General features: G+C 43.2%; 1 protein-coding gene across 2 annotated transcripts; it reads right to left on the reverse strand.

Moving 5' to 3' along the window:
* Positions 1 to 764: 764 nt before the first annotated feature.
* Positions 765 to 23,054, reverse strand: MED1 (mediator complex subunit 1). 2 transcript variants are annotated; one of them, XM_037886777.2, is made up of 17 exons: positions 22,828 to 23,054; positions 19,521 to 19,627; positions 18,202 to 18,280; positions 17,597 to 17,651; positions 17,339 to 17,471; positions 16,518 to 16,546; positions 15,980 to 16,051; positions 14,941 to 15,015; positions 14,204 to 14,277; positions 13,685 to 13,774; positions 12,240 to 12,351; positions 11,640 to 11,764; positions 11,331 to 11,449; positions 9,547 to 9,748; positions 9,214 to 9,309; positions 8,984 to 9,089; positions 765 to 7,234 (listed from the first exon to the last, which is right to left on the reverse strand). In XM_037886777.2, exons 1-17 carry the CDS (start codon positions 22,853 to 22,855, stop codon positions 3,997 to 3,999), a joined length of 4,740 nt encoding a protein of 1,579 aa, XP_037742705.1. In that variant the 5' UTR covers positions 22,856 to 23,054; the 3' UTR covers positions 765 to 3,996. The 2 variants fall into 2 exon arrangements, with proteins under 2 accessions (XP_037742705.1, XP_043392702.1); XM_043536767.1 differs by lacking the exon at positions 22,828 to 23,054 and adding an exon at positions 19,906 to 20,058.
* Between the last annotated feature and the right edge of the window lie 3,251 nt (positions 23,055 to 26,305).

Consider the following 26,305-nt stretch of genomic DNA (forward strand, 5'->3'; position numbering starts at 1 on the left):
CTAATGTCAAATTAGTTACAAGAATTCTTGGTCCTGTCCAGTGATTTTAGCAATTCTGAACAAGGATTGTGTATATGCATATACGGTGCCCAGTATGTTGTGGGTACTAACAGAGCTAAATGACAAAACCTTGTAAACTGAATATATTATTTGATCATCAGTTCTCACTTAAGAAGGCTAGCCATGAAAGGCACAAATCATTAGGGAATACAAATTTTCCTCCCCATTTTATTTGTTCCTCTTTACCATTAAATCAGATGAAGGCTGTAATTCTAAACCAGAGCACTAAAAAACTACACGTTAAGATTCAGTGCTCTGACCGCCAAGACATGCAGCACGGAAGGCACAGCTGGTGGACAAGGTGGGCAAAGATGGCTGCACCTCTGGGATTCTAGTCTGCTGCAGCCCACAGAATAAATTAGGCTGCCAATACGCTGTGTCACAGCCCAAAATCTACATTGGGCCATGCACTGTGGAGATGGTTTTAGCATATCCCTTGCACCAAGGCATACAAAGGAGGTGGCCTTATGGTGTACCTGCGCCTGGGGCATTCTCCCCTAGCCTCTTGCAGCACAAGTTCTGGCTCCTGCATGCCACCAGAGCAGTGGAATGCGTCCCGTACTGTCAGAACCAATGTTTCACTGACAGGCGATAGCAATCTTTGATTTCTAAAATGATTTTTTGTAAGAGTGTTGACTTTACATACCTTGAAGTTAAGACAGTTCTTGGGAAGCAGAATGCTTTTAAATAAAGACGAGACAATATTCTTACCAAAGAAATGTATTTGCATGTAAATAAACATGTTTTGTTTTTTTTCCAGTATTTCCAAAAAAGTTGAAAGTACACTCTACATTGAAAAAGAATGAAAAATTAGCAGGAAGTATTTACACAGTTGCCCACAAAAAGCAGATCTGAAGACACTTATTTACATAATGACCATTTAGGAAAGAACCATTTTCTTTTAATCTCAACATCCATTTCTTAACCTGAGATTAAAAGGTTTGGCTTTTTAAAAATTTTTTAGTTTGTTTACACATTTATCTTTCCAATACTGAAAGATGTAAAATATCATAGAGAATAACAAAAATATTTTAAAAATAAAACATTTGTAAGAGATCAAACATTTACATGTAAAATGTCTGTGTAATATTGACAAGTGTACCTCATCTCTGATCAGTGCAACAGGAGCATCATGCAACTGTTGCCTGACTTTTAATGGCTGTCTCTCTCCCTTACTTAGTGTAAAACAAATACGTGTATAAAGGGGAAAGGTTACAGTGCATTATAAGTGGACTGAGAAGCTATTTACCTGCTATGACTACTGTTCAGGATTCAGTTTCTCTTGCAGCACTCAAAGTCACAGATGCTTAAAGAGGATGCAACTTTGTTCCCTGTATTTCTTTAGGTGTTAGCAATGACGCCCACCTCTTGCAGGAGAAATTTAGAACCCTGAACTTGAGTCTTAGGTAGGTAGTGAAGGAAACACATTCAGCTGTTTCATTTAAAATATATTTATAATTTAAATCTTAATAATTTGCAAAGCTGAACAATTTTTTAAAAAGCCTTTTACTGAATCTTTTATACTGTTAAAACACCAGTCCATTTTATTGAGGAAATTATTCCTTGAAAACCCAAACCTTGCTTTGCTTTTGTAACAGTGCTGTTAGCTTCAGCTAAGCCGTCACACAATCCAAAGACGTTTAAAGGGTTATTTTAAATAAAGCAACTTAAAATGAGACGGACAGAACTAAAACAGATGACAACCTGTTGCCATCTGAACAAGTATTATTTCCAAGATGCAGCCACTCTAGCAGGGTCTCAAGATGGGTGTTGTATTTCTTACATCCTCTTCATTGACACCACACAGTCATATAATTTTGATAGTGCATCAAATAATGTCATTTGCTGCAGGTTTGGACTTTATTTACTATTTTCTATGGGAGTATTGGTGAGAGGGAAGCCATGGAATGCAGACCACTAGGAGCAAGGGATGGAGGTTGGAAAATAAAAGGGAGCTATTGTGTGTGAGAGAGAAATTCCCGCCTGCTTTCCATGTGACAACAGCAATTTCAGTATACAGCCCCAAATAGAGCTGAAGACAGGAAGAATGGAAAAGCCTATAGATAGCTGCATAGAAGCCAACCCACCGAAAAGATATGACCATTCCAGTTTTTTAGGGGCTCTACATGAGCCAGAAAAGAGAAGCTGTTTGGCCTGAAAATTATCAGGAGGCTGGACTGTGTGCAAGACAGGAAATATCTACAGTTTAAAGGAAACCTAAACCTTGAAGTCTTTTCAAACTGCAAACCCAAAATAAAGGGTATTCTCAAGCCCACAGGTGAAATCCTGGCCCCATTGAAGTCAGTGGCAAAACTCAGTGGGGCCAGGATTTCACTCAGTGCATTTCCCTGTAAGACCTAAAAGGAGATGGGTTCACAGTACTCGTTAGATACACTGTGTTCCCTTGTCTGCAGGCTCTTCCATGTCTCCTCCTCTATCAAAACAATCCTAAATGCTTTTGTTTATAAAATAGACTTCTCGCTCCTATCCTCTCAAGGACAGAGACTAGCAGGTCTTGCCTGCCTCTTCCTTTAAAGTCCTGGTGAGAGAAGGAAATCCGCCATTCGGGGAAATTATTGCTTCTATTGCAGCCAATCAGTTTTCACAGAGCCAAGACATTTCAGCATGGTTTTCATCAACGTAAGTTCTAACACCGGCACAGGAATGATTCACACCTATTGGTGAGCTAACAACCTCTCGGGGGGAGGGGGCATGGGGAATGCTTGTGTGTGTGTTACCAGCAGTGCTGCTGTGGAAAAATGTGCTGCACACACACAAAAATTGAAAACTCCCCTTAGGCACTTTTGCAACAGAAAGATTAAAAAAATAAGGCCTGATTCCACAAACCGTTTGCGCACACGAGTAACAATAGTTGCACTGACTTCAAATGGGATTTTTTACAATGAATAAAGTTAAGCCTATTCTTAAGTATTTGCAGGATTGGGCCCTAAATGTATCTCTGTAAAGGTTGTGAATTTTCACAGCACTGGGATTCTGGGGAATTTTGTTTCCTTTAAACCTAGCAAACAGCGCTCAGATCAGGGCAAAGCATGCTGTGATTTTACCACCTTTCCCAAAGCTACAGTGGCTGCACATTTTCCAAGCTTTCCTAACCCACAGCTAACCAAGCTCCCACTCTCCCAGAGTCCCTTCAAACCCTGCATCACACCATTTAAATATAGAGACTGCATGAAAACCAAACAGCATGAGGCATTCAAATAGGGACATAAATAAATAGCTAAAATGCAAGGTCAATCAAACATCGACATAAATATCCTTCATCGCTTTGACCTGGAATAAAACGCTGATGTCCATCAAAACACAGTGCCTGATTTTGCAGAGCTGCTGCTGTCAATGGAAGATGAAGGTCCTCAGCACCTCTAAGAATCAGACACTAAATGATGAAGAAACTCCATAAAAGAAACCTGCAAAGCATTTCTCTTTTCTCCAGCCACCCTTCAAAAAAAGAGAAAACCACAAGCCCCAAACATTAAAATATGCCCTAAAGTTATTAGCTCAAAACTTTCTAAAAACTTCTCATGAAAAGGAGAGGGAGGGGGGAAAAATCTGATTCTCCCACAATAATTTATGTTTCTGCACCAATTTAGGGTCTGTTCCTCCAAACACTTACCCACATGCTTAACTCTACGCCCACTGACTTTACAGGACTATTAATACGTGTAAAATTCAGCATGTGTGTAAATGGGCTGCACACTTGGGGCCACAGTCAGAAGACTGGTTTGCCATTCCCAGTCAGAAAGATCAGCACTCGCAGGTATTCTGTGCAGGTTTTTGAGATCCTCAGGAATACTGTTTTCATTTTAAACCATGTCCCTCAAGGTAAGTGTGGTATTCTGAAATGAACGATTCTTTGCTTGCTATCTCTAGAACCCACTAGGGGGTTCTAGAGATCTTTTAAAATTATTTTTTTTTAAATTAATTGCCAATCAGAGCAACATCCATGAGGTCATCATCTTCCTCCCCAATCAAAAAATCAGGGCTTGGCCGAGATGGCCTGTCAGCGGATAGGATAGCACTACTTGTCATGGACAGAGTCTGGTCAGAAGAAATAGGTGATTTAGACCAACTTTCTGGTTTAATGCTGTGTGACTTCTTCTTGTCTCTGTCTTTGTCACGATCCCTATCTCTGTCACGGTCTTTGTCTTTCACTTTCTTCTTCTCTTTTTTGTGCTTCTTATGTTTTTCTGAACTATATTCCGGCAGTGGCCTAATGCCATCATCAGAGCTGGGACTGTTCTGATAGGATTTCTCTGCTATAGAGGAGCCAGACTCGCTCTCACTGTCTATGTTTTGAGGAGTGTATGCTGGTGACTTACTGTGGCTGGGTGAGCAACGTTCATGCTTTGGAGTAGACCCACTGATCAGAGGGGATCCATAGCTTTTGGAAGAAGCCATCTGAGGCCTTAAGCTATCCCCACCTCCTTCCCCAGGTTTCTGCAAGGTTACTTTGGCTTTTATGCTAGGGGAACCACCATCGTGTTTGCTGATGATAATCTTGGCCACTCCAGTACTACCAATGTTTTTGGAATCCGAAGTCTTCTTGGAAGAGTCAACAGATCCTCCAGAAACAGAGACTTTGGATTTGTCTTTGTCACTTTTCTCCCGCTTCCCCTGAAATTCACCTCCAGACATGTTGTGTTTGGAGGACAAAGAATGGCTTGAGGAATTGGAACTTGGCCCCATCTGTCCATCCATTGGGTCTTCACCTCCAGGCCCACTAGTAACAACCCCATGTTTAAGTTTGTCTATGACTGCAATCAAGGATGGCTTCTTGTTTCTGCTTGGAGATTTGCCCTTGGAGCTTCCATGCTGGTTCTGAGATGAAGACATGGAAGAACCACTAGATGAAAAGGAAGATGAAGATGTTGTAGAAGAGTTTGATGAAGGAGGTGGTTTCTGGGACATGGACCCAGAGGATCCCATTCCTGAAGAGGACTTCATATTTGACCCTGATCCAGTCCCAGACATATGTGAGCCCCCAGAACCTGAAGTGATAGGCGATTTTGCTTTAGATGACGGGGGAGTACCTGGAACAGGTTTCATTGGAGAGGCAAGCTTGTCAGAACCCCCTGATGGTCTAGAATGTGAAGGAGAAATGTTTGGTTTACTCATGGAAGGGTTCATAAGTGATGAAGGCTTCCCTTGAGGCTTCATCTTGGTACCTCCGGAACTGCTGCTGAGGCCATGTTTGGTGATAGGGGAGGATCCAGGCTTTCCCACAGACTGAGCTGAGCTTTTTGACTGACCTGAACCTGAGCCACCTTGGCTCAGGTAGAGGCTGCTGCTCATCTTTGAGCCAGAAGACCCTTCTGATTTGCTGCTTTTTACTTTGCCCGAGGCAGAAGAGGAGGAGGAAGAGGAGGACGAATGGCTGTGATGGCTTTTGCTGCTCGAGGAGACAGAGCCACTGCTTGTATACTGGCCGTGTGATGGTTTGCCAACAGTCACTGTCCCTTTGGGGATCTGAATTGTGATTTTTGGAATAGGAGGAGTGGCTACACCAGGAGGAGTCTGAGATCTGCCTGAACTTCCAGGAGATTTTGACCCGCCGGAGCTTGCTGGTGGGGTGAAAGGTCTGTTTGATGAACTATGAGAGGGAGATTTCCCTTCTATGTCTGCTTTCTTCCGCTTTGGAAGCTTTTCTTTACTTTTACCATCACTGGACGGGGTCCGGCTGCGTTTTCCTGGCTTACCATCTAGCCCAGGACCCGATAAACTACTCCCAGAGCCATTGCCTTCTTTTACCCGTTTCTGAGACTTTTCCTTTCCCAAATCCCCTGTACTTAGTAAAGGGCTCTGGCTTCCACTGTGATGCTCCATAATGTCAGAGGACCCCAGGGTTTTGCTCGCAGCTGCGATAATACTAAAGTCAACCATGTCTGCCTGATTGCTTCCTTTAAATTTATTTTCTCCCCCGTCACCCCCCAACACTTGCACTCCCAAACTACTTAGGGCCTGGGATGCAAAGCCCTTGAAATCGTCAGCATCTCCACTCTGACTGCTCTCATCGAAGTACTCCTCCCCAAAGCCACTCTGACTCTGACTGTTCAGTAAGTCAGGGTTGAAATCTACTCCTTCAGGGAAAAAATGGTTTGAAGAGTCACTGTTTGGGCTCACAGTCGCATCTGCTATAAGGTCGGCTGGATCAGTGTACGGGGTCTCACTGCTATTTGTCTGAAAGACATCTGGGTCAAATAGGGCACTTTGTGAATGTCCTGAACTAGAAGAGTCCCTTACAGGCGTTCCAATGGGTGGACAGTCCTCGTTAGTGCTGGGGAGCTTGGCAGCCTCCTCTGCTATATCAGAAAGGATATCAGTAACATCAGCTCCAATGCTGTCTGAACTGGAAAGTCGAACCATCCTCTGAATACTGGGCTGAGAGTGAGGTATAGGCTGGGGGTACGTAGTAGGAGGAGTGCTGCACTGACTGGGCGCTGGAGTAATATGAGGGGTATCCAGAGTATCGGCGGTCATGTTGACATCAAAAATCGGGTTCTGGGAATCAACGTCCATTGAAAACAGCTCTCTCTGAAAATCATCCTCAGTTTGATGCTTGGGCTTGTCTGCTGGTGTGCGAGATTTTTTTTTCTTTTGCTTGTTCCCCCCAGGGCCCATTTCCATTCTGGGGGAGCCAGAAGAAGAGTTCTGCCTTTCAAGAGGGCTGCTCCCATACAGAGTGGAGAAGTCCTGAGGAGGATTGTCTTTAAGGAGGTTCATGAGCATCGGGTGGTTCTTGGTGTTGCTTGCTGGTGAGGACACTGGTGGTGGCGTGTGATGGGGAGGGGTTGGACTTGAGCCTATGGTAGACCCCACATTCCCTGTGATCTGCAACAAACTAGTGAGAATAGGGTTCTGAGACACTTTGCTGTAGTCCTCCCCATGGCCCACCGAGTCATGCCTCTCTTTCATGCTCATGCTCATGTTAAACAGGGTAGTGATGGGCCCCCCCGGAAAAGTGTTTGTTGGTGTAGTGGTACCACTCATTGGGTTGCTGCCTGTGGTCATGCCGTACCCTGGGCTGCTGGCGGGGGGCAGGTTTTTCTTCACCATGTCTTCTACTGTCTCCGCAATGAGGGACAGGGCTGGTGTATCTGCCTGAATGGTTTCTGCCTTTCTACGAATGGCTCTCATCGTCACAGGAATGGACATACATCTGCAAGACAGAACGCGTGAAGGATTTAGTATGCAATTTGCTCATGTATAGAAACTGTCAACTAAAGAGTTTTAAAAACATTACAGGATTCACTGCAGCTCTGAGAGTTAGGAATTATCTCCCTTTTGCAGGAGGGTAAACTAATGCAAATCGCAAGAGACTTGCCTCAGGTCACATGGCAAGACAGCAACTGAGCCAGGAATTGCCAGAATTTAGCATCTTTTGTTCCCTACTGTATCTATTCATAGCTACTCTATCATACTCCTCTAACCACTCAACAACAGTGCCTCTCTACATTGTCTTCATTAATATTATCTGCTACATTTTTAATTACAATCAAACTTTAATAATTAGTAACTAAGTAATACTTAAGAGAAGAAGGATGATCTTGCAGCTAAAGAGATTGGGAGTTAGGAGGGATAGGTTCTGTTCCCAGCTCTGCCACAGGCTCTGTGTGTGACCTTGGGCAAGTCAACTTAATCTGTGCCTCAGTTTCCCCATCTATAAAATAAGAATAATCATACTGACCTGGAAGGTAGGTAATTCATCAACATTGATAAAGAAGTCTGTAGGGTCTCTGTATGTGCAGAGCATTATTAATAGCTTGTAGTTTTCTAAATGCTTCCAATGTTGCCTGGGGCTGAGTAATTTTGATAAATGTAAAATCTGGGGGGTGGCAGGGCTATCAAATGTTGGAACTGTGAGTGAGTCACCCTCTAATTCAAAGAGAGGCAGAGACTTTGAAGGCAAATGCAAGCTCATCATGAAGCATGAAAACACATACAACTAAGACAGGCATCCAGGAAACAAATATTTAATAAGGTCAGCTGTTGCTGCTCCACAGTTACGGTTGGAACCGAGATTCCAATACAGCCCTGGTTTTGCCTCCCTTTCTCCCGACCATCATTTGCCTGAAATCCACAGACAAAGGATGAATGGCTTCAAATCTGGTAGGTTTTGTCCAAGGCTGGCGTAGAAAACTCTCAACAACAGTTGAAGTGCAACAGAAATGGAGTTCTGGAATGATGCCACCCAGACAGAGGTGTTCATCAGAATTCAGAAGTCTTTTAATGATATTTTGTCTCTTTTGTAGCTAAGAAATAGAAAGGATAATGGAAGCAGTATGTACCAGGAGACAGGGCATTAGACAGAGGCTCAAGTGACTTGGCTTATATTCCCGTCTCTGCCACTTGCCTGCTCAGTGACCTTGGGCATATGATTGTAAACCTCTGTGCCTCAGTTTCCCCATCTGTATAATGGGAATAATGCTACTTAAGTCATTTGTAAAGTGCTTTGAGATTTATGGATGAAAATTGCGACAAAAGATCTAGGCATTATTATTTATTTGTATTATTGTAACACTATTACTATTATACAGAGATTTGAGGAGGCTAGAAATCTATGTCGCATGCTTAAAACAATGATTGATAAGCAAGAGTTAACTGATTTATTAACTCGGTTTCATGAGACACCTTCTATTCAAAATTGGAAGACTACAAATGTTCAGCTATTCAAGCCCTCTCTTTGGCTGAACAAACTGTAGTGCTTTATAAATAGCTATGGAGGATAGTCTGAGCGAGGTAGCAGGTGATACACAACGGGATCTTTCTGCAGAAAAATGAACTGTAGAACCACTGTCCCCTAGATATTTGTGAAGTGCCCACCAGTATCTGGGTGCTACTGTTCTGGGGATTTATAAAAGCTGCTCTGAGTAGCATCTTATAGCAACACAGAGAAGGCCTGGTTTACCTCTGAACAACTTTGGCAATGAAGTCATCCGTGCAGATGAGAGCATCAGAGAGCCCTTTATATAGTTTACAGTTCACATGTGTGGAGTCCTGCACATCCATGACCACTGAAAGACAGAGAGGAGGCATTTGGGAGAAATTAAACTTCCAACTGTAGTGGCAAAAAACAACACCCCTATCTTCACCTGAAATCCATTTATAAATACATGCTTTTCACTGAACCCTACTCACCACACACCAGGGAGTCATTCACAGGATGCTGAAAGGATACACTGAAGCAAGAATCTGAGAGGGGACAAACTTCAAATTGCAGGATCCCAGGAGAATCTGAAAGACACAGGAGCTGGTAAATGCAGCATCTTCACAGCACAAGAGACAAAGACAGACATTAGCTCAAATATAGCCATTGAAAAGAAAGAAAAATAAAATGGTGAAGCAAAGCAGCCTGGGCCTCTAATTTCCTATTCCCCAAACCCGCCGTCTGATTCTAATATGCTACAGAAAACAATCCAGGATCATCTCCAGTCACAGAATTTTATTTATGTTAGTCAATGTGTCACCCACCTTCTTTTAAAACAGTTCGCTTGACACAACTGCCGATCAGTGTGTTGTAGGCCACTTGATGCCTGATCAAGTTGAGGATGAGAGGAACCCGGCCAGGGTGCTGGAAGGTGATTTTACTGATGAGAGTTCCTTGCAGGCTCCTTCCATCTGGAAGAGGAGCATCCTTGTTCAGGAAATAGCAGTGCTGCTGTCCTGGAAGAGCCTAGGAAACAACCTGTGCTTTACCCCAATGGTACTGGATACAAGGAAGTAAAGACAGCTACCAAAGCAAGTGCAGCTCCAGAATCTGTGTCATGCTAAGTTACCTTTGTGGTTGGAATTGACAAACATTGGAGAGACACTTTCTAAGAATCAAACCCTTTTATAAACTGATTTACAACCTGAACCAACAAAATACCAGTCCAGAAATACCACTGCCAAGAATGATAGTATCACTCTGTACCTCTATACTGCCCCATCAGAGGTTCTCAAAGCACTTTTATACACAGTAAACTTAACCACCTCACAAAAGGACAGTGAAGTATTGATCCATTTTACAGTTGGGGAAACGGAGGCACAGAAGGTGAAATCTTGGCCTCACTGAATTCAATGTGAGTTTTATATTGACTTCAGTGAGTCCAGGATTTCACACAAACTGTTTAAGTGACTTACCCAAAGGTCACACAATGTAGTCAGTGGAACAGCCACATACAGAACCCAAGAATGCTATCTCCCAGATCTCTGCCCTAACCACCACAGTGACATTCCACCTCTCGTGATGCTTGGGTTTTATAATTACACAGTCAAAGTCAATTCCCACTCATTGTACCTGCAAATGCAAAAACATCTATAAACCCACAAAAAGTCCAAATTACATTAAGAATCTAAGATACCTATAGAAGCCAGATAATTCCATGTTAATGTAAACAATCAGTCACTTGCTGTGTACAGATATTGGCATGTTCAATGGAAACTGCATCCTTAAACACAGTAGCCAACCCAGAAAGTACCTTTCTCTTCCCTCCTCACATCAGCTACAAGTTTTCCAGCTCATGGCAGTCACTCAGAGAGGCAGTGGTTTAACAGTACAGATGATTTCAATACCTTCCCATAAATCCAGGCTCTGGCATACCATAATTTTGGCTACCTTCATAGTTCTCATCTGTGCAACTAACCCAATCAAAAGAGCAAGTCTGTCCTTAGGAGGATCAGCTCATTAGCACAGGCACATATTTAAAAGAGGTCATTTATCAAATGTTATTAGACCAAATTGCTGATCTCCTTTGGTCACTTTACATTCTCCACTTGTGTTCTGGTATGTGATTCTCAGTTAAATAGGAACATTAAACAAGACAACCCATGCAGACAAACTCATTGGTTGCACATGCATCGGTTTATTTACCAACAGTCTGACACAACAGTACATCGTGGTTTTGGGTTACCTTTTGTAATGGCGGTAGATCAGTTGCAAAAAGAAACGCTTGCAGTCCAGAGGATGACAAATCCACAGTTAAGACAGGACAATTAACCTACTGTGGTTGTGTCTTTTCCAGCATTCTGGCTTGGATAACAGGTTGTGTCTACGCACAAAAGCTGTAGCTCTTTAAGTATAACTGCATCCACTCTAAGGGCTGTACTGGAATAACTATTGATAAAAACATGCCCCTAATTGACAGTTATACTGGTACAAGAGAAGGCTGGAGTTGTATTTAATAGATTCCAGTCCAGGGTTTCTAACTCTTTTCAAGAGTCTTCAACCTGCCTCTTCTGTGTGCTTAGTTCCCCAGTTCTAGTGACATACTTACTGCATAGAAGCGCATGTTGTGGTTTAAAGGTACAGAATCGGTCTCCTTGGATAACTCAAACTGTGTGATCAGCTCATACAGGGGGACAAACGTTGGCGGGGTGTCAAACAATGGGATTCCTGAGGGGAAACAGCAGAGCATAATGACATCACAGAGCTAAAAGGAGCTGCACAATAATATGGACCTAGTCAATCCTCAAAAGCACATATAAAAGAGAGTATAAGAGTTTGGGTTAAAATCACTTGGTGTGCTTAAAACAATCTACTAGTAAAAGCTCGTGAATACTTGTCCGATAGAGTTACAGCCCACCTGTGCAGCTCTGCAGTTTCTGAATGAAAGCCCGGGATACTGGAATAGGTCGTGGGAACTTCAAGAAGAAGCAAGCTGGCAAGTCAACACTGTTGGCACTGGTGACTGATGAGAAGGATGGAGTCCTAAAACATTGAAGTTACTTGTTATTTTTTATTACATGCATATTTATATTTATGTAGGTACATTATGCTCCTATCCCCCGAAAACAATGCCTGAGTACCACACAAACATTAATGAATTTATCCTCACAACACACTTGTAAGGTAGAAAAGTATTATGGTGTATGCACAGAAACATTTTTTAAAGTGTATATATATTTTAAGTGTAAGATACACATTTTATCCTCTGCCCAAACATAAGTATTGTGTCTGTTACTTCTGAAAAATTACGACACTTGATTAACACCTGAAAACTAGGCTTCACTCATGTCTCAAGTGCAGGGTATTTCACAGATCAGGGCAACATCAGATCCCATGACTGATGATATGACATTGTGTTATTGACATGCCTCGGAAAGATGACTCAAAAGAGTGACATGCCAGCAGCATCTGAATGAGGCCACTGTGAGAGGCCCCAGCAGAAGTGCCCTTTCCTTACCCTTTGTTGTCAACAGGATGAGATCCCATAATTAATGGTGCAATTGGGAGTTTGTACATAGCCAAGGTTCCTTCGATTGTTATCGACGCGTTCATGCCCAAAGACCGAGGGACTGGAAGGGGAGGCAAGAGAAAGGAGACCATATCAAAACCTGCTGGAAAACCCATTCATGTGTTTTAGGAGTTAAAAATACTGCTCACATAGAGATGTGTTATTTGTCTATGTAGCACCTCTTTTAAAGTTTGATATAGCCTAGTTTGAGTGTGCAGCCTTTTGTTTATGCTATTTGAAGTTCTATTTCTGGAGTGGGCTTGTTACCGGTCAGCAATAACTTTCAGGTGACTTTACAAGCTTGCAGTACACGTCTATGTGCAAAATTATTTATGATTTTGGAGCATTTCAGTCCCAGTGTCTTATTTTTCCAAGTTGTCTCGCTTTTGCTAGATACGGAGCTTGGTGTTACTGTATAAAATGCTACCTAAGAGCAAACCCCTATGAACAGGTGTGGAAGTTTACTATTCTCGTCCTACAAAAAGCCACACTCATAATCACAGCTGGAACCGGGGAAAGAATTTTTTTTAGTTTTTTTTTTAAATTAATCAATATAAAATAAACCTAGAGTTAGCCATCCTGGATGAAATTCACCCCAGTGCAGAGGGCCAGCATATTTCGAGGGCTTAAGCAGGATTTAAGTAATGCACTGGCTTTGTGCAGGCCTGCACAGAAGTGGATTTCACCTCCAGAGGTCAACTGTACCCAGAAAATGGGAGAAGTGTCCCAGGGTTTGCATGTGCTTATCAAACCTATGTCCGTCACTCTGCTCTTGATTCTCTCATATTGGAGAGCACTGGTTGCAGACAGCCAAATGGTCATGACTCCCTGATCCTGGCTGTCCAGCCCCAGTGGAAGCTGGAGTAGCAGGGGACCTAGTTTAACTTTGCCACCGGTGTAAGGTCCTGAATGGACCATTGGCTTTATGTTAGTGGATGACCAAGAGCACTGGAGCTCTGCTTCGCCCTGCTCCTCTCGCCCTTGGAACACATCTGCCATGACCTCTCCTTTCTGTTATGCCAGGGGCAAGGGGGCTGGCTAGCGTAGAAAGCAGAAGAGCCACCTCTGCCAGCTATCTGCTGGTGAAGACTTCCCCTATGCAGTGTGAATTCTCCATCAGTCATCTCCAGATAGGAAGGCCATTTTGTGCCGCTTATGAAGGAGAAGCCAGCCATCAATCTTCAGAATTCTACACTTTCCTCAAAAATCTAAACTCTACCACCAGTGAGTCAGTCACTCACGCTATAAAGAAGCGGCCTTCTTCTACAATATTCTTGCCTCTGACTTCATAGAAAAGTTTAAACAAAACTAGGAACAAGTTTTAGACAGACTGAAAATCTTATGTGCCTAAAGTACAATCAAAGTGGCCAGAAGCAGCCTTTTAGGTGACGTACCGTTGTTCTCATGCAAAATAATGGGGGCTCCAGTGCCTTCTTCAAATAAATCATAGGGTGAAACATAATACTTGAGATTCATCAGATGACCTGTGGGAAACAGGCTTGTTAATGAGGGCCTTGATGGATGAGTTACTCTGATCCTTCATAAAAGTCACTAGCAACCAGACCATACTCACTTTGCAATACTGCACAGCACATGAAGTGCAAAGCTGTTCAAACAGTCGCTCTTTTTAACAGAGGCCAAGATGTCTGACAGAGAGAAACTGTGCATTCTAAATCCAGTATACTGAGTGATTCTGTAAAAGTAAAACTACCCTACTGGATCATGAGATACTTAGAAATATGTAGATGACCATCACTCTTACACTGGCAACTCTTATCCACTATTAGTATCTGCTAATATGAAGCTCAGCTACCATCCGTAAAGGTTTAAGTCACCTGAATAAAATCAGACAACTAAGAAGGGTCTGTTCAATCCCCTTTTCTCTCTTTTGGTTACACAAAAGACACAGATACCTCCACTTCTTGGGGTGAGATACCCAACACTGCCATGAAGAATCTTGTCGAGGGGACTTGCGTTGGTGGCTTGCCTACAACAGAGAGAATAGTACATTTAGGACGTGCTGGAGCATAGCTCGAATCCCAAACGTCTAAGCACTGGTGGCTCCTTTAAGATCTTACAATACACACTTCACAGTCAGATACAAGTAAATATCTTAAGCTCCACACTGTAACTGGAAAATGTCTCAAAGTATTGGCAAAAGGAGTCATCAGTTTCCCCACTAGCTAAGTGGGTTTTAGTCCACTAAACCTACAACAGTAAAAGCTAACGTAAGTGGTTCCCAACCTGTTTTGTTGGAACAACCCCTGTGATCAGTGGCTGATCAACCCCATCCCAGGATCTCCTCCTGCTAGATAGTAAAAAAGCTGCTGTATCTATTTTTTTTTTTTGGTCAGTCTCTCGTCCACGCTGTCTCTGCTCTTTTTCTATCTCTAATCTCTCTTTTTCATCCTCAGCCTGTTTTTTCCTCACCTTCTATTTCAATTGCTCATTCTGCAGTTAAACACAGACTTTAGAAAAGCCGAAAAAATTATGAACAGTTTCTATAACGCTTTGTATCAACCTCCAGTTGCATGGGGTTGCTCTAATGTAAGCATCAGTTTTTAAAAAGAAGTCAGAAAGTACCGGTCTCATCATGCCGCCAATTCATGCCCAGGTATTGAGAAAATCAAAGGTGTATAAATGTTCTTACCAGTACATCACTGCCATCTTTGAGAGATCCAGCTCCAAAGATTGAAGAGCCAAGTACATTTTAGTTTTAAGTTTGCTTGAAAAAAAGCAATATGGAAAAAAAAAAAAAGAATTCAAGAAACTGTACAGAACCTAAAGTTACCTCAGAACTTCAGATTAAATTATTTACTAAAAGTATTACCCTAATCATGGTATTAAATCACTAAAGACAGTCATTTTTTCCTATTATGGTTTCAATGTAAACTGATAAGACATATAAACAGTGAATGATACAATGTCTCACATCTTAGATTGTATATTATATTTTCTCTTCTTTTCTCAATTTGTACAGAGCAAATCATGTACATATGTATTCCTAATTTGGTATCTGTGTACTTCGTGATTATAATAAAATATAAAATTAAGGGATTTACACGTACATCTGTGTTTTTTAAATAAAAAATGCACAGAACCACAGAGGAGAAAATGAAAAGAATAAGAATTTTTATGCTTCATAGTCTTAACTTAGGCCCTGATCCTGCAAACATGTATGCACCTGAATAACCCAATGTAAGCCCTTTGGGGCAGGGACTGTCTTTTTGTTCTGTGCTTTTACAACGCCTAGCACAATGGGATCCTGGTCCACAATTGGGACTCTTAGGCACAATGGTAATTCAAATAAATACACAGAGGATCAGGGCATTGGTAAGGAAATTTGTTAATATAGTTTATCTTGACAGTGACCTTTAAATGCAGTGCTTTTTTATGTATAAAGACAGATGGTTATCAAGATAAAAAAGTTTTTCAAGTCTCTTAGTGTAAGAAAATTGACAAATGGATTCCCAAGCAAATGACATAATGTGTTAGAGATTTGCAACTTGGGCTCCAATATTATAAACACTTATACACAGTCTTAACTTTAAGCACACAAGCAGGTACACAGAAGCCAACAGGACTAGTCACCTGTGTAAAATTAACATGGGTTAAGTGCTTGCAGAATTGGGGCCTAAACTGGCTATATAAACATGGGGGCAGGAGGAGAATACACTACATACACTTACTTGTCTCCAGGAAGTTTATAAAGGTTCACAAGCCCCTTTAGATGCTTAGAGAATTCATCAAAGTTTTTCTCTCTAGGAGGAGGAAAAAATTGTCATTGTTAAGCAATTTGGATAAATCGTTCATAGTAGATCATTTTATTTTTAAGACTTATTACCTTTATAATACAATTCTTAAATCACTTAGGAATTTACTTTTGCAACATGAAAACTGCGAAAATATGTTTCTTTAATCACTGCCTTTAATATTCGCAGTTGATTTAGTTTTAGCTTTTTGTTTTTTAAATGTCTCTGCAAAACACCCTGGTCAAGAGACAATTGTGTGGCCTCGTACAGAGGCTTCAGAGGTACCATGCATGATGAAAAGAGTCAGGAAGCCCTAGCCAAACGAAGCCAGAAAACCTCTTGTGAAAGTGCAAAGACTTTGTGAAGAAGGAACAGTTACCAACTGCTGTACAATTCCTCCCATAAAATAGTACTGCTGATCAATATCAGGGAAAAGAATCTTTTCAGGATGCAATGAACAGCTGTTTTTGCTCACCTCAGCTGTTGCACCAGTTCTGGACAGCTCTGAAATGGAAAGAACATACACTACATTCATTTCAAATTCATCTGTGACTTTTGAACATTTCTATGACTATAAAATACAGGGACAGAATGAGGTTTCTGACCATTATCACTGGTCAGAAACAGTTTTACACTCACTGCTCTACACCAGCATGGTTCTGATGCCCTGTTTGTCAATCACTTGCAGCACAAATTCATTTAATACTATCTCCTGTTAAACAACTATACCAGTTTTCAAGCTTGGGGGCTTTAAGTTGAATACTTAAATCCATATGTAGGTATCTACTAAAAGTGGCATGGTTTTCAGACGTGCAATTAAATCAATGGGAATTGCAGATGCTACTGCCTCTGAAAAATCAGGCCACTTTTTTATGATGCCTAACTTTAGGCCTCCAAGTTGAAATATTTTGACCCAAGTTTCCATCTTCCATCTACAGAACTGTAAGTTTTATCAATGATAAAGAAATATGCTGAAGGAAACCAATAAAAAGCTGCAGATAACTGTAATTCTGCTTTGTCAATTGATTATACTCTGACTCAAAGAAAAATATGGACCATTATCTAAGAGGTTCTTGTTCACATGCACAGAACTGAACCAATCACCAAATTTAGGAGTGAGAAGGAATCTGCCCATGGAGGTTTTCACCTTCCACTGAAGCCATGAGTAGAGATTTTCTATGAGAACTAGATGGACATATTTTACACAATTGATTCCCTGTGTTTGTGCAGAGGGGAGGCAAACCAACACTGCTTGCCTTTGGCGTTACCCATCTCCTCTTTCTAGGTTATACGTACCACAGGATTTTCTCCATGGTGCGCCACCTTCACATCACACAGCAGCCCTGTAGGATCTAACTGGACTTCCACATAGAACATGTCTGAAGTGATGTAACATTCAGTGCCATTTGCACTAAGGTGAGATCCAAGGCTTACATACAAAACAAAACAAAAATTGCTATGAGATGCACACAAAAAACAATCAAACCAGCAGTGAGATTATGATGATTCTGTACAGATACACAGGAAATGTTTCTGCCACAAAAGAAGACTTACCCATTTTGTCTAGCTATAGACTCCAAGCGATCGGTCATGGCAGGCAGAGATGATACTAAACAGGAAAGACACAAGGCAAGTTTAGATCGAATGACACTTACTTTTCCCATAGGAGTGTATTCCTTTGGCACTAAGTGCAGTCTCAACTACCCTTCCTCACACACACACAAGCCAACATTACGCACTTGTACACTTACACATCTGGGTGTGCGCACACATGAATTATCCACATGCAAAATATAGCAGGAGCAATTTTTAAAAAGAAAAATACAGCCCACCATTGCAGTCACAACTGCAAAGAAATGAACTGATATTCTTCCATGTTCCCATACCTAATCACTTTTGGGTTGAGGCCAGGCAAATGGTTTAGAATAAAATACTACTGGCAACCTAAACTATGACATTCTACTGTGGCATAAGTGGTAAATATGTGCGTGTGAAAGTGTGCGCGCATATATGTCAATGCACATACCATAAACACAAAATGAAACATTTGCTATTTCTGTTTGTTTTTACAATTTAATATTTCTATCATATTTCATTCTGAACACCATGGAAAGCGTAAGTACATTTTTTGTTGTTACTTTTCCAAAGAGTTTACCAACCTTTTAATGCTTTCTGCAAAGTCTCCAAACAGCTCACCAGATGTTGATGGCCCCCAGAGTTCATCGCAACCCGTTTTTCCTAAGTGAAAAGGGAGAAAACAACCCCCATTTGTATGCAATGTTCATCAAGAGTGAGTCATTATAACTATTATTCAGGGCCAAATGTTGTTTATTCAAACAATTTCAAGTAAATTAAATCCCATCCCAGAATTACTCTTCCATTTAGGTCCCTAAAATGAGAACAGGAGCAAGATAACAAAGATATCCACTGCACACACACCTCTTTTTTTTTCTTAAGCAGCTGATTGAATTGGAGGAACTGACTCTAGTAGCTTTTTATATATGCACAATCCTAAACAAACAGAATAATAAAGGAAGAAATGGGGGGAGGGGGAGGGAATAGCCAGGCATGCAAATTTCACACATCACAGAACAATATTTGCAGAAAACTTTTCGTTACCTTTCCCTAGCATGACCAGACGTCCTGATTTTATAGGGACAGTCCTGATATTTGGGGCTTTTTCTTATATAGGCTCCTATTACCCCCCACCCCCATCCTGATTTTTCACACTTACTATCTGGTCGCCCTATCTTTCCCTTCCCCATTGCTGCCTTTTCAACAAACACACCAGCCGGGCAGTGGTGCTAAAACTGAAAGCAACATGCCTAGTATTAGGAAAACTTCTACAATAACTTGGTGCAGTGTCTCACAAATTAACTGTACTTCTACCAGAAAAGGAGAATGAATGAGACTGTGCTGCATAACTGCACTAACAGCTAGTTGCCAAAGGGGACTGGTACCTTAGTTCTAAGTAGACACTGCAGTCCAGTGGTTAAGGGCAGCAGGATCATGGGGTCTATTCCTGACTCTGCCAATGTTCCATGGGTGTTAGCCCTTGGGTAAGCTACATCTTCTCTTTGTGTCTGTTCCGATGAAGTGAGCTGTAGCTCACGAAAGCTTACGCTCAAATAAATTTGTTAGTCTCTAAGGTGCCACAAGTACTCCTTTTCTTGTTTCTCCTTAGTCTGTCTTGTCTATTTAAATTATAAACTTTCTCAGGCAGGAACTATTTCTCCCTGTTTTACAAAAAGATAGAGTTTTACCAGTTGCACCTAGAGGGACCCTGATCTTGGCTATGCCCTCTACGTGCAACTGGTAAAACTCTATCTTCTATGAGCGATTGTAAGGATTAATATTTTGCAAATCACCTTGAGATAGCTGGCTGAGGAGTGCTAAAGAAGTATTACTACTAATCCAGACTACATAACTACACCATTCTCCCAGTAAACAATCTCATCCAGACTCCTCCAATTCTCACCATGACTTGACGGACAAGCTTCACCGTTTCAGTCCAAGGTCTGTTTTGGTTAAACTTTGCATGAAGTCTTTCCAAGAGAGAACTCATCTTATTCAGCTTCTCCGTTTCTACAGGACAAATGATATGGGACAACTCAGTCAGGGGGCCTGCCACTGTTTAATCTCCGTGTTGACAATAAAATTCAAACTTTTACAAATAAAAACTCCTGCGAGTTCCAAATAAAAGATGTGTCCTTTGCCCTTAACAGCAACATAAAACAATTCAGAGAAATTTTACTTATTGCCACTTTACTCTTCTCTCTCTCTCACACACACACACACAGTTAAATAATGCAAAGATTGCACCAAAGATCATCAAACCCAGGAGACTATAAGACTTCAAATACCTCCTGGGGAAATCAGTAGTACAACATATGTGAGTAAGATGTGAGAGTGGGATTTGGTCCATCTTGTTTAGTCTTGGTACTGCATTATAACTGACTGGGTACCCCTTGCAGACACAAGAGGATGGTTTAAAGACCTGCTGAAACCTCAAGGAAAACAGAAGATAAGAAGTATAGCAGTTCTTTAAAGAGGGGAGGTTCTACTTTTAATCTCCTGTCTCTTATTGCACTGTATACACATAGTTCCTCTCCAACTCTTTTGTTCTACTAACCCCATTGTATGGCAAAGATCCTCCGCACAGACCACCTTCTCTCCCAACCTCCCACTACATATTCCTCAACCATTTGTATTCTGTGAATCTCCAGGAAGGAAGCCACAGATCACAGTTTGAGATCCACTGTAATCACATTCATGTATTCAATTATTTTCTTTTTTTAAAAACACCTTCACAGCACTGAATGGAAGTCAACATAACACACTATAAAGACTCCAACTGGAGCCCATTTACAGTGAAGGACCTGACTGAAGCAGCGACAGTTGGAATGCTGTACAGGGAGGGACTCATGCCCCGACCCGACTGCCAGCACCTCAGAGGGCTCAAAATTCTATGATTTAGAGGTATTCTGACCTGCCTAGTGGGATGGAGCCAATACCGAGGGGTTGGTATCCTGGGGGCACGGTGTCATTAGGTTGCAGAGATGTCCTAGAACTGGGATTGCTATTTGCACACTGCAAGGGAGTGACACAATTCGGGATTTCACAGTAAATGGGGTTTCAAGGGACACCATCACCTGAAATCTAGTCATTTTAAAAAAATGAGTGTCATGTCTCAGCCTCCTCCCTAGCACCACAACCCTTACTCATATCCCACCCTGGTGCGAAGGCGAGGTCATGGGGGGAGGAAGGAGGGCGGAGCACTGCACCTGATGCACAGGATTGCAGTGGCACTCTGGTTTGGCCCAGCCACACCTCAATTGTGACAGGAGCCACTGCCATGGGGTGAGTGCAGGGCAGGCTCATTTACCAACTCCCCCGCCCTCCCCTCTGCACCAGGCTAGGACAAATGAATGTTTGCCTGTTTTTGCACCTGTGGTTTCATTATTTCTGTGGGTCCAACTGAACCCATGCTAATGCCACACCTGCTTTCATTAGAAAAGAAACAGGTTCCTCTATAGTTAGACTCTTTGAAATGTACAGCAATCATCACAGTTTATTTTAGCAACCTCATCTGAGTTGTCAGATCCAAGAAAAACAGAGGGAAACAGCACCTGATGATGTAAGTTACTGCTCATGTAAACACACATCTAGGGACTTTTCAAACTCAGGTTGGTGATGGAACAGATCAGAGGTTCCTAAACTGTGGAGAACACCTCTAGGGCAAGGGAAGCACAACGTTATTAGGGGAATGTGAGGACCTGACTGTGCTGTGCTGAAGAGTCTGAGCCAAGAGGGGCCCAGTCGGGTAAGAGAAGCGGATGGGGGGCTGTGCGGGCAGTCTCAGCTGTTAGGACCAGGTTCCCTGTTCATCTCACTCCCCCACTGCCACTGCTGCCAACTGGCCGTTACCATGATCTGCTGGGGAAGCGAGAAGGGACTCTGCAAGAAGGAAGCTGTAGGCTGTCCCCCTTACTTTTGATACCCCTGCAGCACAGAGCGCCTTCCTGTCCCCAGCCCTTCAGTACAGCCCCAGGGAACCAAGCCCCAGCTGCCTCCCCTGTTGGACAGAGCCTGAGTAGAGGAAGCAGACAGAGCTTAGTGCCCCAGGGCCAGGCTAAGGGGCCAAAGTCAGGAGGGGGCCCCTACTCATAGGGTGCAGCATTCTGCTGCTCTCCTGATCCAAGCAGGGCTCCATTTGCTTCCCTGCACAGGGAGGAGTGTGATAGGCAGGGAGCCAGGTCCCATCAGCCAAGACCACCCCAACCCCTGTAGGGAGTGGAAACTGCCACATGGGACACACCCACTCTGCTCCCCATAGGTAGCAGGCATCCCTCCCTCAACGTGGGTACCGGACACTCACCCCGTGCGTACCAGGCACCCCACACAAGGGCGTGTGTGCTCAGGACATGAATCTCCAAAGGAGGGCTCAGCAAAAAAAAAGTTTGGGAACTTCTGGACTAAATTGTATCATTCTCTGACAGTGTAATAGCAACTGAAGGGGCATGTTTGATGAAGGTGAAGGTGTCTGCAATCTGATCTATTTTATGCTACACCCATCCCCAAAAGATCTCAAACTCCACTATATAATGCTGTATCTTGATCAAAGGGCAAGCTATTTTGATCAACATAAAGCTTTGCACAGTAGGACCTACTGTAACCTCTCCTGGGCCATATAGGATCATGCTGGATCAACACGGCTTAGGTAGCCGTACGTTCCGTATACCAGGAGACCACGCAGCCCAAGATGAAACATCCCACCCTAGACAGCTGTGCTGTCCTCAGGCTGCTCCCACGAAGATGCAGCAGCCGGGGCTAGGAACCCGTAAGCTCCAGCAACCATTCACATCCCACTGGGGCGACAGGCAGCGAAGAACCCCAGCGTGCATGGGCTGTATTGCTGTGACGGATGTGGGTGGCCGTGGGCCCCCCTATGTCGGTCCCCTTCCATGCAGGGTAGCAGAACAACATGGTAGCAACGTGGGGGGCAACGTGTGTGTAGGGAGGAAATAACTCCCCATTCGCCCAGCAAGGAGCAGGGAGCAACCAAAATCCCTTGGAGCTGACTGGGGGGGGAGGAGTTTGGGGGGGAAGCTGAACGCAGGGAAGGGGGCGGGGGCAGCAGAATCTCAGAGGGAAGTTGGGGAGCAGATCGCCCCCTTCCCTAGAAGCCAGGGCTCCCGCTACAGCGTCTGGGGCTCCCCCTTCAACTCCCCCCCCGAGCCCCGACTCTCCCAGGGCCAGGGCCAAGCCTCCCCCCGCCGACTCACCCTCGGCGCCCCCCTGTGCCGCCTTCATCCCGTGGGCCGGTGCGGGCCCGGGAGCGGGGGGGAGGGAGGAGGGCCCCGGGGCAGGCCGCAGGCGCCGGCCTGGCGTAGAGCAGGTACCCGCGGCCGGGCCCCTCCCGCTCGGGCCTCAGTCCGCGGCGGCCGCCGCCAGCCCAACGGCCATGGCTACGCTCCAAACCGCGCGACACTTCCGCCTTCTCGCGGCCACCGAGACGTCTCGCGAGAGCGGAAAGGCTAGACCCGGGATGGGGGCGGGGGGGGGTGTCATCTCGCGAGACGTGCGGGGCTCGCTCTTTCCCTCCGGCCCTCCCCTTCCTCGGGCAGCGGGGCTGGGTCGTGAGAGGTCACAGGCGAGGGGCACGTGTGCGCCCATGCGGTGCCCAGGAGGGTCACAGGGTAGGCAGCGGCTTCTGCAAGGGGAGAGGGAAAAGGGGTGGGGCCTTTTACGTCCGCAGGTGGAAAAAACTGCCACTGAAGCCAGAAGGTTACAAAAATATTTAATTGCCGGGGGGAAAAAAAAAACCTAAAAAGTTTTAAACAGAAAAGTTTCATCCCCTTCCCCCTCCCCTCCCGCTTTGTAAAATAGCTGAAGCAGCAAATCGTGGTTACTGCTGGGGGAAGGGTAGCACACATCTCAAAACCTACCATCCCAACAGCTAAGAGACTTAACATAAGTAATGCACAAGCAGGGCAAATTATTTTAGACAAGACAGGATTCTTTTCTTGGGCCGAAACAACATTGCTGTAACTTCAGCTTCATAATTCCCTGTTTCAGATAGCACTTTACCATTATGAAAACAAGATACCCCATGTCAATATGAGACAGGAAATTTCATGTCTAAAATGGGACAGTTAACAGACTTATTCATTTATCAAGTAAGTTTAATATCACAAGTGATGTGCAGGGGTTAGGAAGAAAGCTCCAAAAGCAGCCTCCACTGACTAAAGTCAGACCCCATAAAACTTATAGGTTTCAGAGTAACAGCCGTGTTAGTCTGTATTCGTAAAAAGAAAAGGAGTACTTGTGGCACCTTAGAGACTAACCAGTTTATTTGAGCATGAGCTTTCGTGAGCTACAGCTCACTTCATCGGATGCATAGCATATCGTGGAAACTGCAGAAGACATTATATACACACAGAGACCATGAAACAAAACTTCCTCCCACCTCACTCCCCCGCTGGCAACTGGTTGCTAGCGGGGGAGTGAGGTGGGAGGAAGTTTTGTTTCATGGTCTCTGTGTGTATATAATGTCTTCTGCAGTTTCCACGATATGCTATGCATCCGATGAAGTGAGCTGTAGCTCACGAAAGCTCATGCTCAAATAAACTGGTTAGTCTCTAAGGTGCCACAAGTACTCCTTTTCTTTTTTCATAAAACTTATAGTAATCCAGCCTGAACCTACTATTGGGTTATAAAATGGGGCAAGAAGAGACTTGAGGAATTAGTGGTTTCATTGGGTATGGCAATTACATTCATATGTATGTACCTAATTCACAGTATTGTAGCCACATATGTCCCAAGATGGATGAGGTAATAGCTTTTATTGGTCCAACTTTTGCTGGTGAAAGAGACAAGATTAATACTGTGCCCCAACACGCTTTTCAAGATCCATGGGTCCTATACATGCCTATCACATCATTCAATGTATTTCATCCAGTGCACTAAATGCTCCAGTAACAACCATGTAGGTGAAGTGAGAAGTCAATATACTGTCCAATGAGTTCACTCAGAAAAATGATGAGACAAGAACACTATATCAGCTGTAAGTAAATACTCTTCACAAAATGATCGCTCCCTATCTGACCTCTTAGTCCTCATTAGAAACCTGCACATCACCTTCAAAATACAAACCTGGGTAGTAGGTCACTTCACCTTGAATGGTTTCTTGCAACAGGCATTAAATCCTTACACCAATTTGTTCCACCTTGTATTTTGCTAAGACACTCTTGAGTATGTGCCCCACACCTAAGAAGAGTTGTGTACATTCAAAAAAAACTTATCTTTTACTGGATCAGCTTCTATTGGTGAAAGACATTACTTCACCCACTATGTATCTAATGTGTAATTTATCTGATCTGCAACTTCCTACTAAGGTGCCACAAGTACTCCTGTTCTTCCTGCTACAGGAACCGGTAGACAAAAAAGTTTAGGCCCTACATTAACAGTTACAGTTCTAAACACATCTAAAGTGAGCTTTTAAACTTATTATAGGTTTTACACCTTTCTCCCCAAAGAAGGTTTTTAAGAGGTTATGTTAGGCACCTTTACAATTAGAAAAATCTATGTAAAATAACACAAGTCCTCAAAATATATTAACTATTTTTACATTATTTTTATCCAATGGCTATTGTTGCTCCCTTTCATTGAGTCAGGTCTTCTGCAGCTGAACGTTGCTTGGCTTTTACAACAGATGGCTTTCATCAGAAGGCTTCAAAGAATTTTACAGGCATGAAAGCTCACAACACCCAAAAATAAGGGGTCACTAGTCCCCTAAAGGGGAAACAATACAAGAGCATGGGGAAGAAAATATCCCAAGCGCGTATCATTCTTCTTGGAGCAGGATGTAATCCGTCAAGTATCTAGTTTTTTGTAGGCAGCCACACTCCCCATCAGGCCCAAATGCATAGTTCTAGCTCCTTGTGGAGTAAACAGAAAGATGCCCTTTTGTAGAATCCAAGAAGTATACCTGCTTCACTCCTACAGTATGGCAAACAAAGATCTCTTCTTAGGAGAGTTTGCCTAAGCAGTTGATTTTAACCACCTCCAGATAGATAGGCAGGCACTCTTCTCTCCCCCTGGGGAAATCCAGCCTACTTTCATACCTTCCCTCTTTATGGCACTGACTTTCTGTTAATAAGCCACAGCTGAAGACCCTCTTCTCCAAGAGTGGCAGCTCAGGCAATCTTTGTGAATGGAATAGGATTCTCTCTTTCCCCAAGGAAAGAGATTTATCCCCATTCAGTGGCCTATCATGCAGGATACATATGACTTGTCACGTACCCATGTGAGGTAGTGAATACAAATAAATTAATATTTAACAAAAAAGTAATGGAAAACTGTCCTGATAAAACTAGTAGATTTGCCAATGCAATACAAATGGGGGAAAATGCTACCTAGGACTGTAATGGTTGTCACTTTTTTTTACAGAATAATCACTCTGAAATTCATGACATGTGGAGGTAGAACTCATATCCTTCTGCTCCAGAAAGCACTGCATTCTACCAAGTAAACTAAAGGAGAATCTCCTTCAGCTGTTAGCAGTATAGGGCCTGTGATGCACAGGTCTGATTCCATCCAATAGAGAACTGTGTTGAACACTTATACAGGCCAGCTCATTACAATCTTGTAATAAATCACAGTGCTCTCTGTGGAACCAAACACACGTTATAGCGGATCAAATTGAAGAATAAAATCAGGGTGCAAGGAGGTCATCTGTCTACCAGGATATTAGTGAGGCCC

This window comes from Chelonia mydas, chromosome 27 (genome assembly GCF_015237465.2).
Source record: "Chelonia mydas isolate rCheMyd1 chromosome 27, rCheMyd1.pri.v2, whole genome shotgun sequence".
Lineage (NCBI taxonomy): Eukaryota > Metazoa > Chordata > Testudines > Cheloniidae > Chelonia > Chelonia mydas.

Coding starts and splice junctions, on each gene's coding strand:
- MED1 (XM_037886777.2), bottom strand. CDS start 22,855: ATGAAGGCGGCACAGGGGGGCGCCGAGG. Junction 12,352..13,684: donor TATTTTGCATGAGAACAACG/GTACGTCACCTA, acceptor CTCCCCTTCCAG/TCCCTCGGTCTTTGGGCATG. Junction 11,765..12,239: donor CATCCTGTTGACAACAAAGG/GTAAGGAAAGGG, acceptor TCAATGTTTTAG/GACTCCATCCTTCTCATCAG.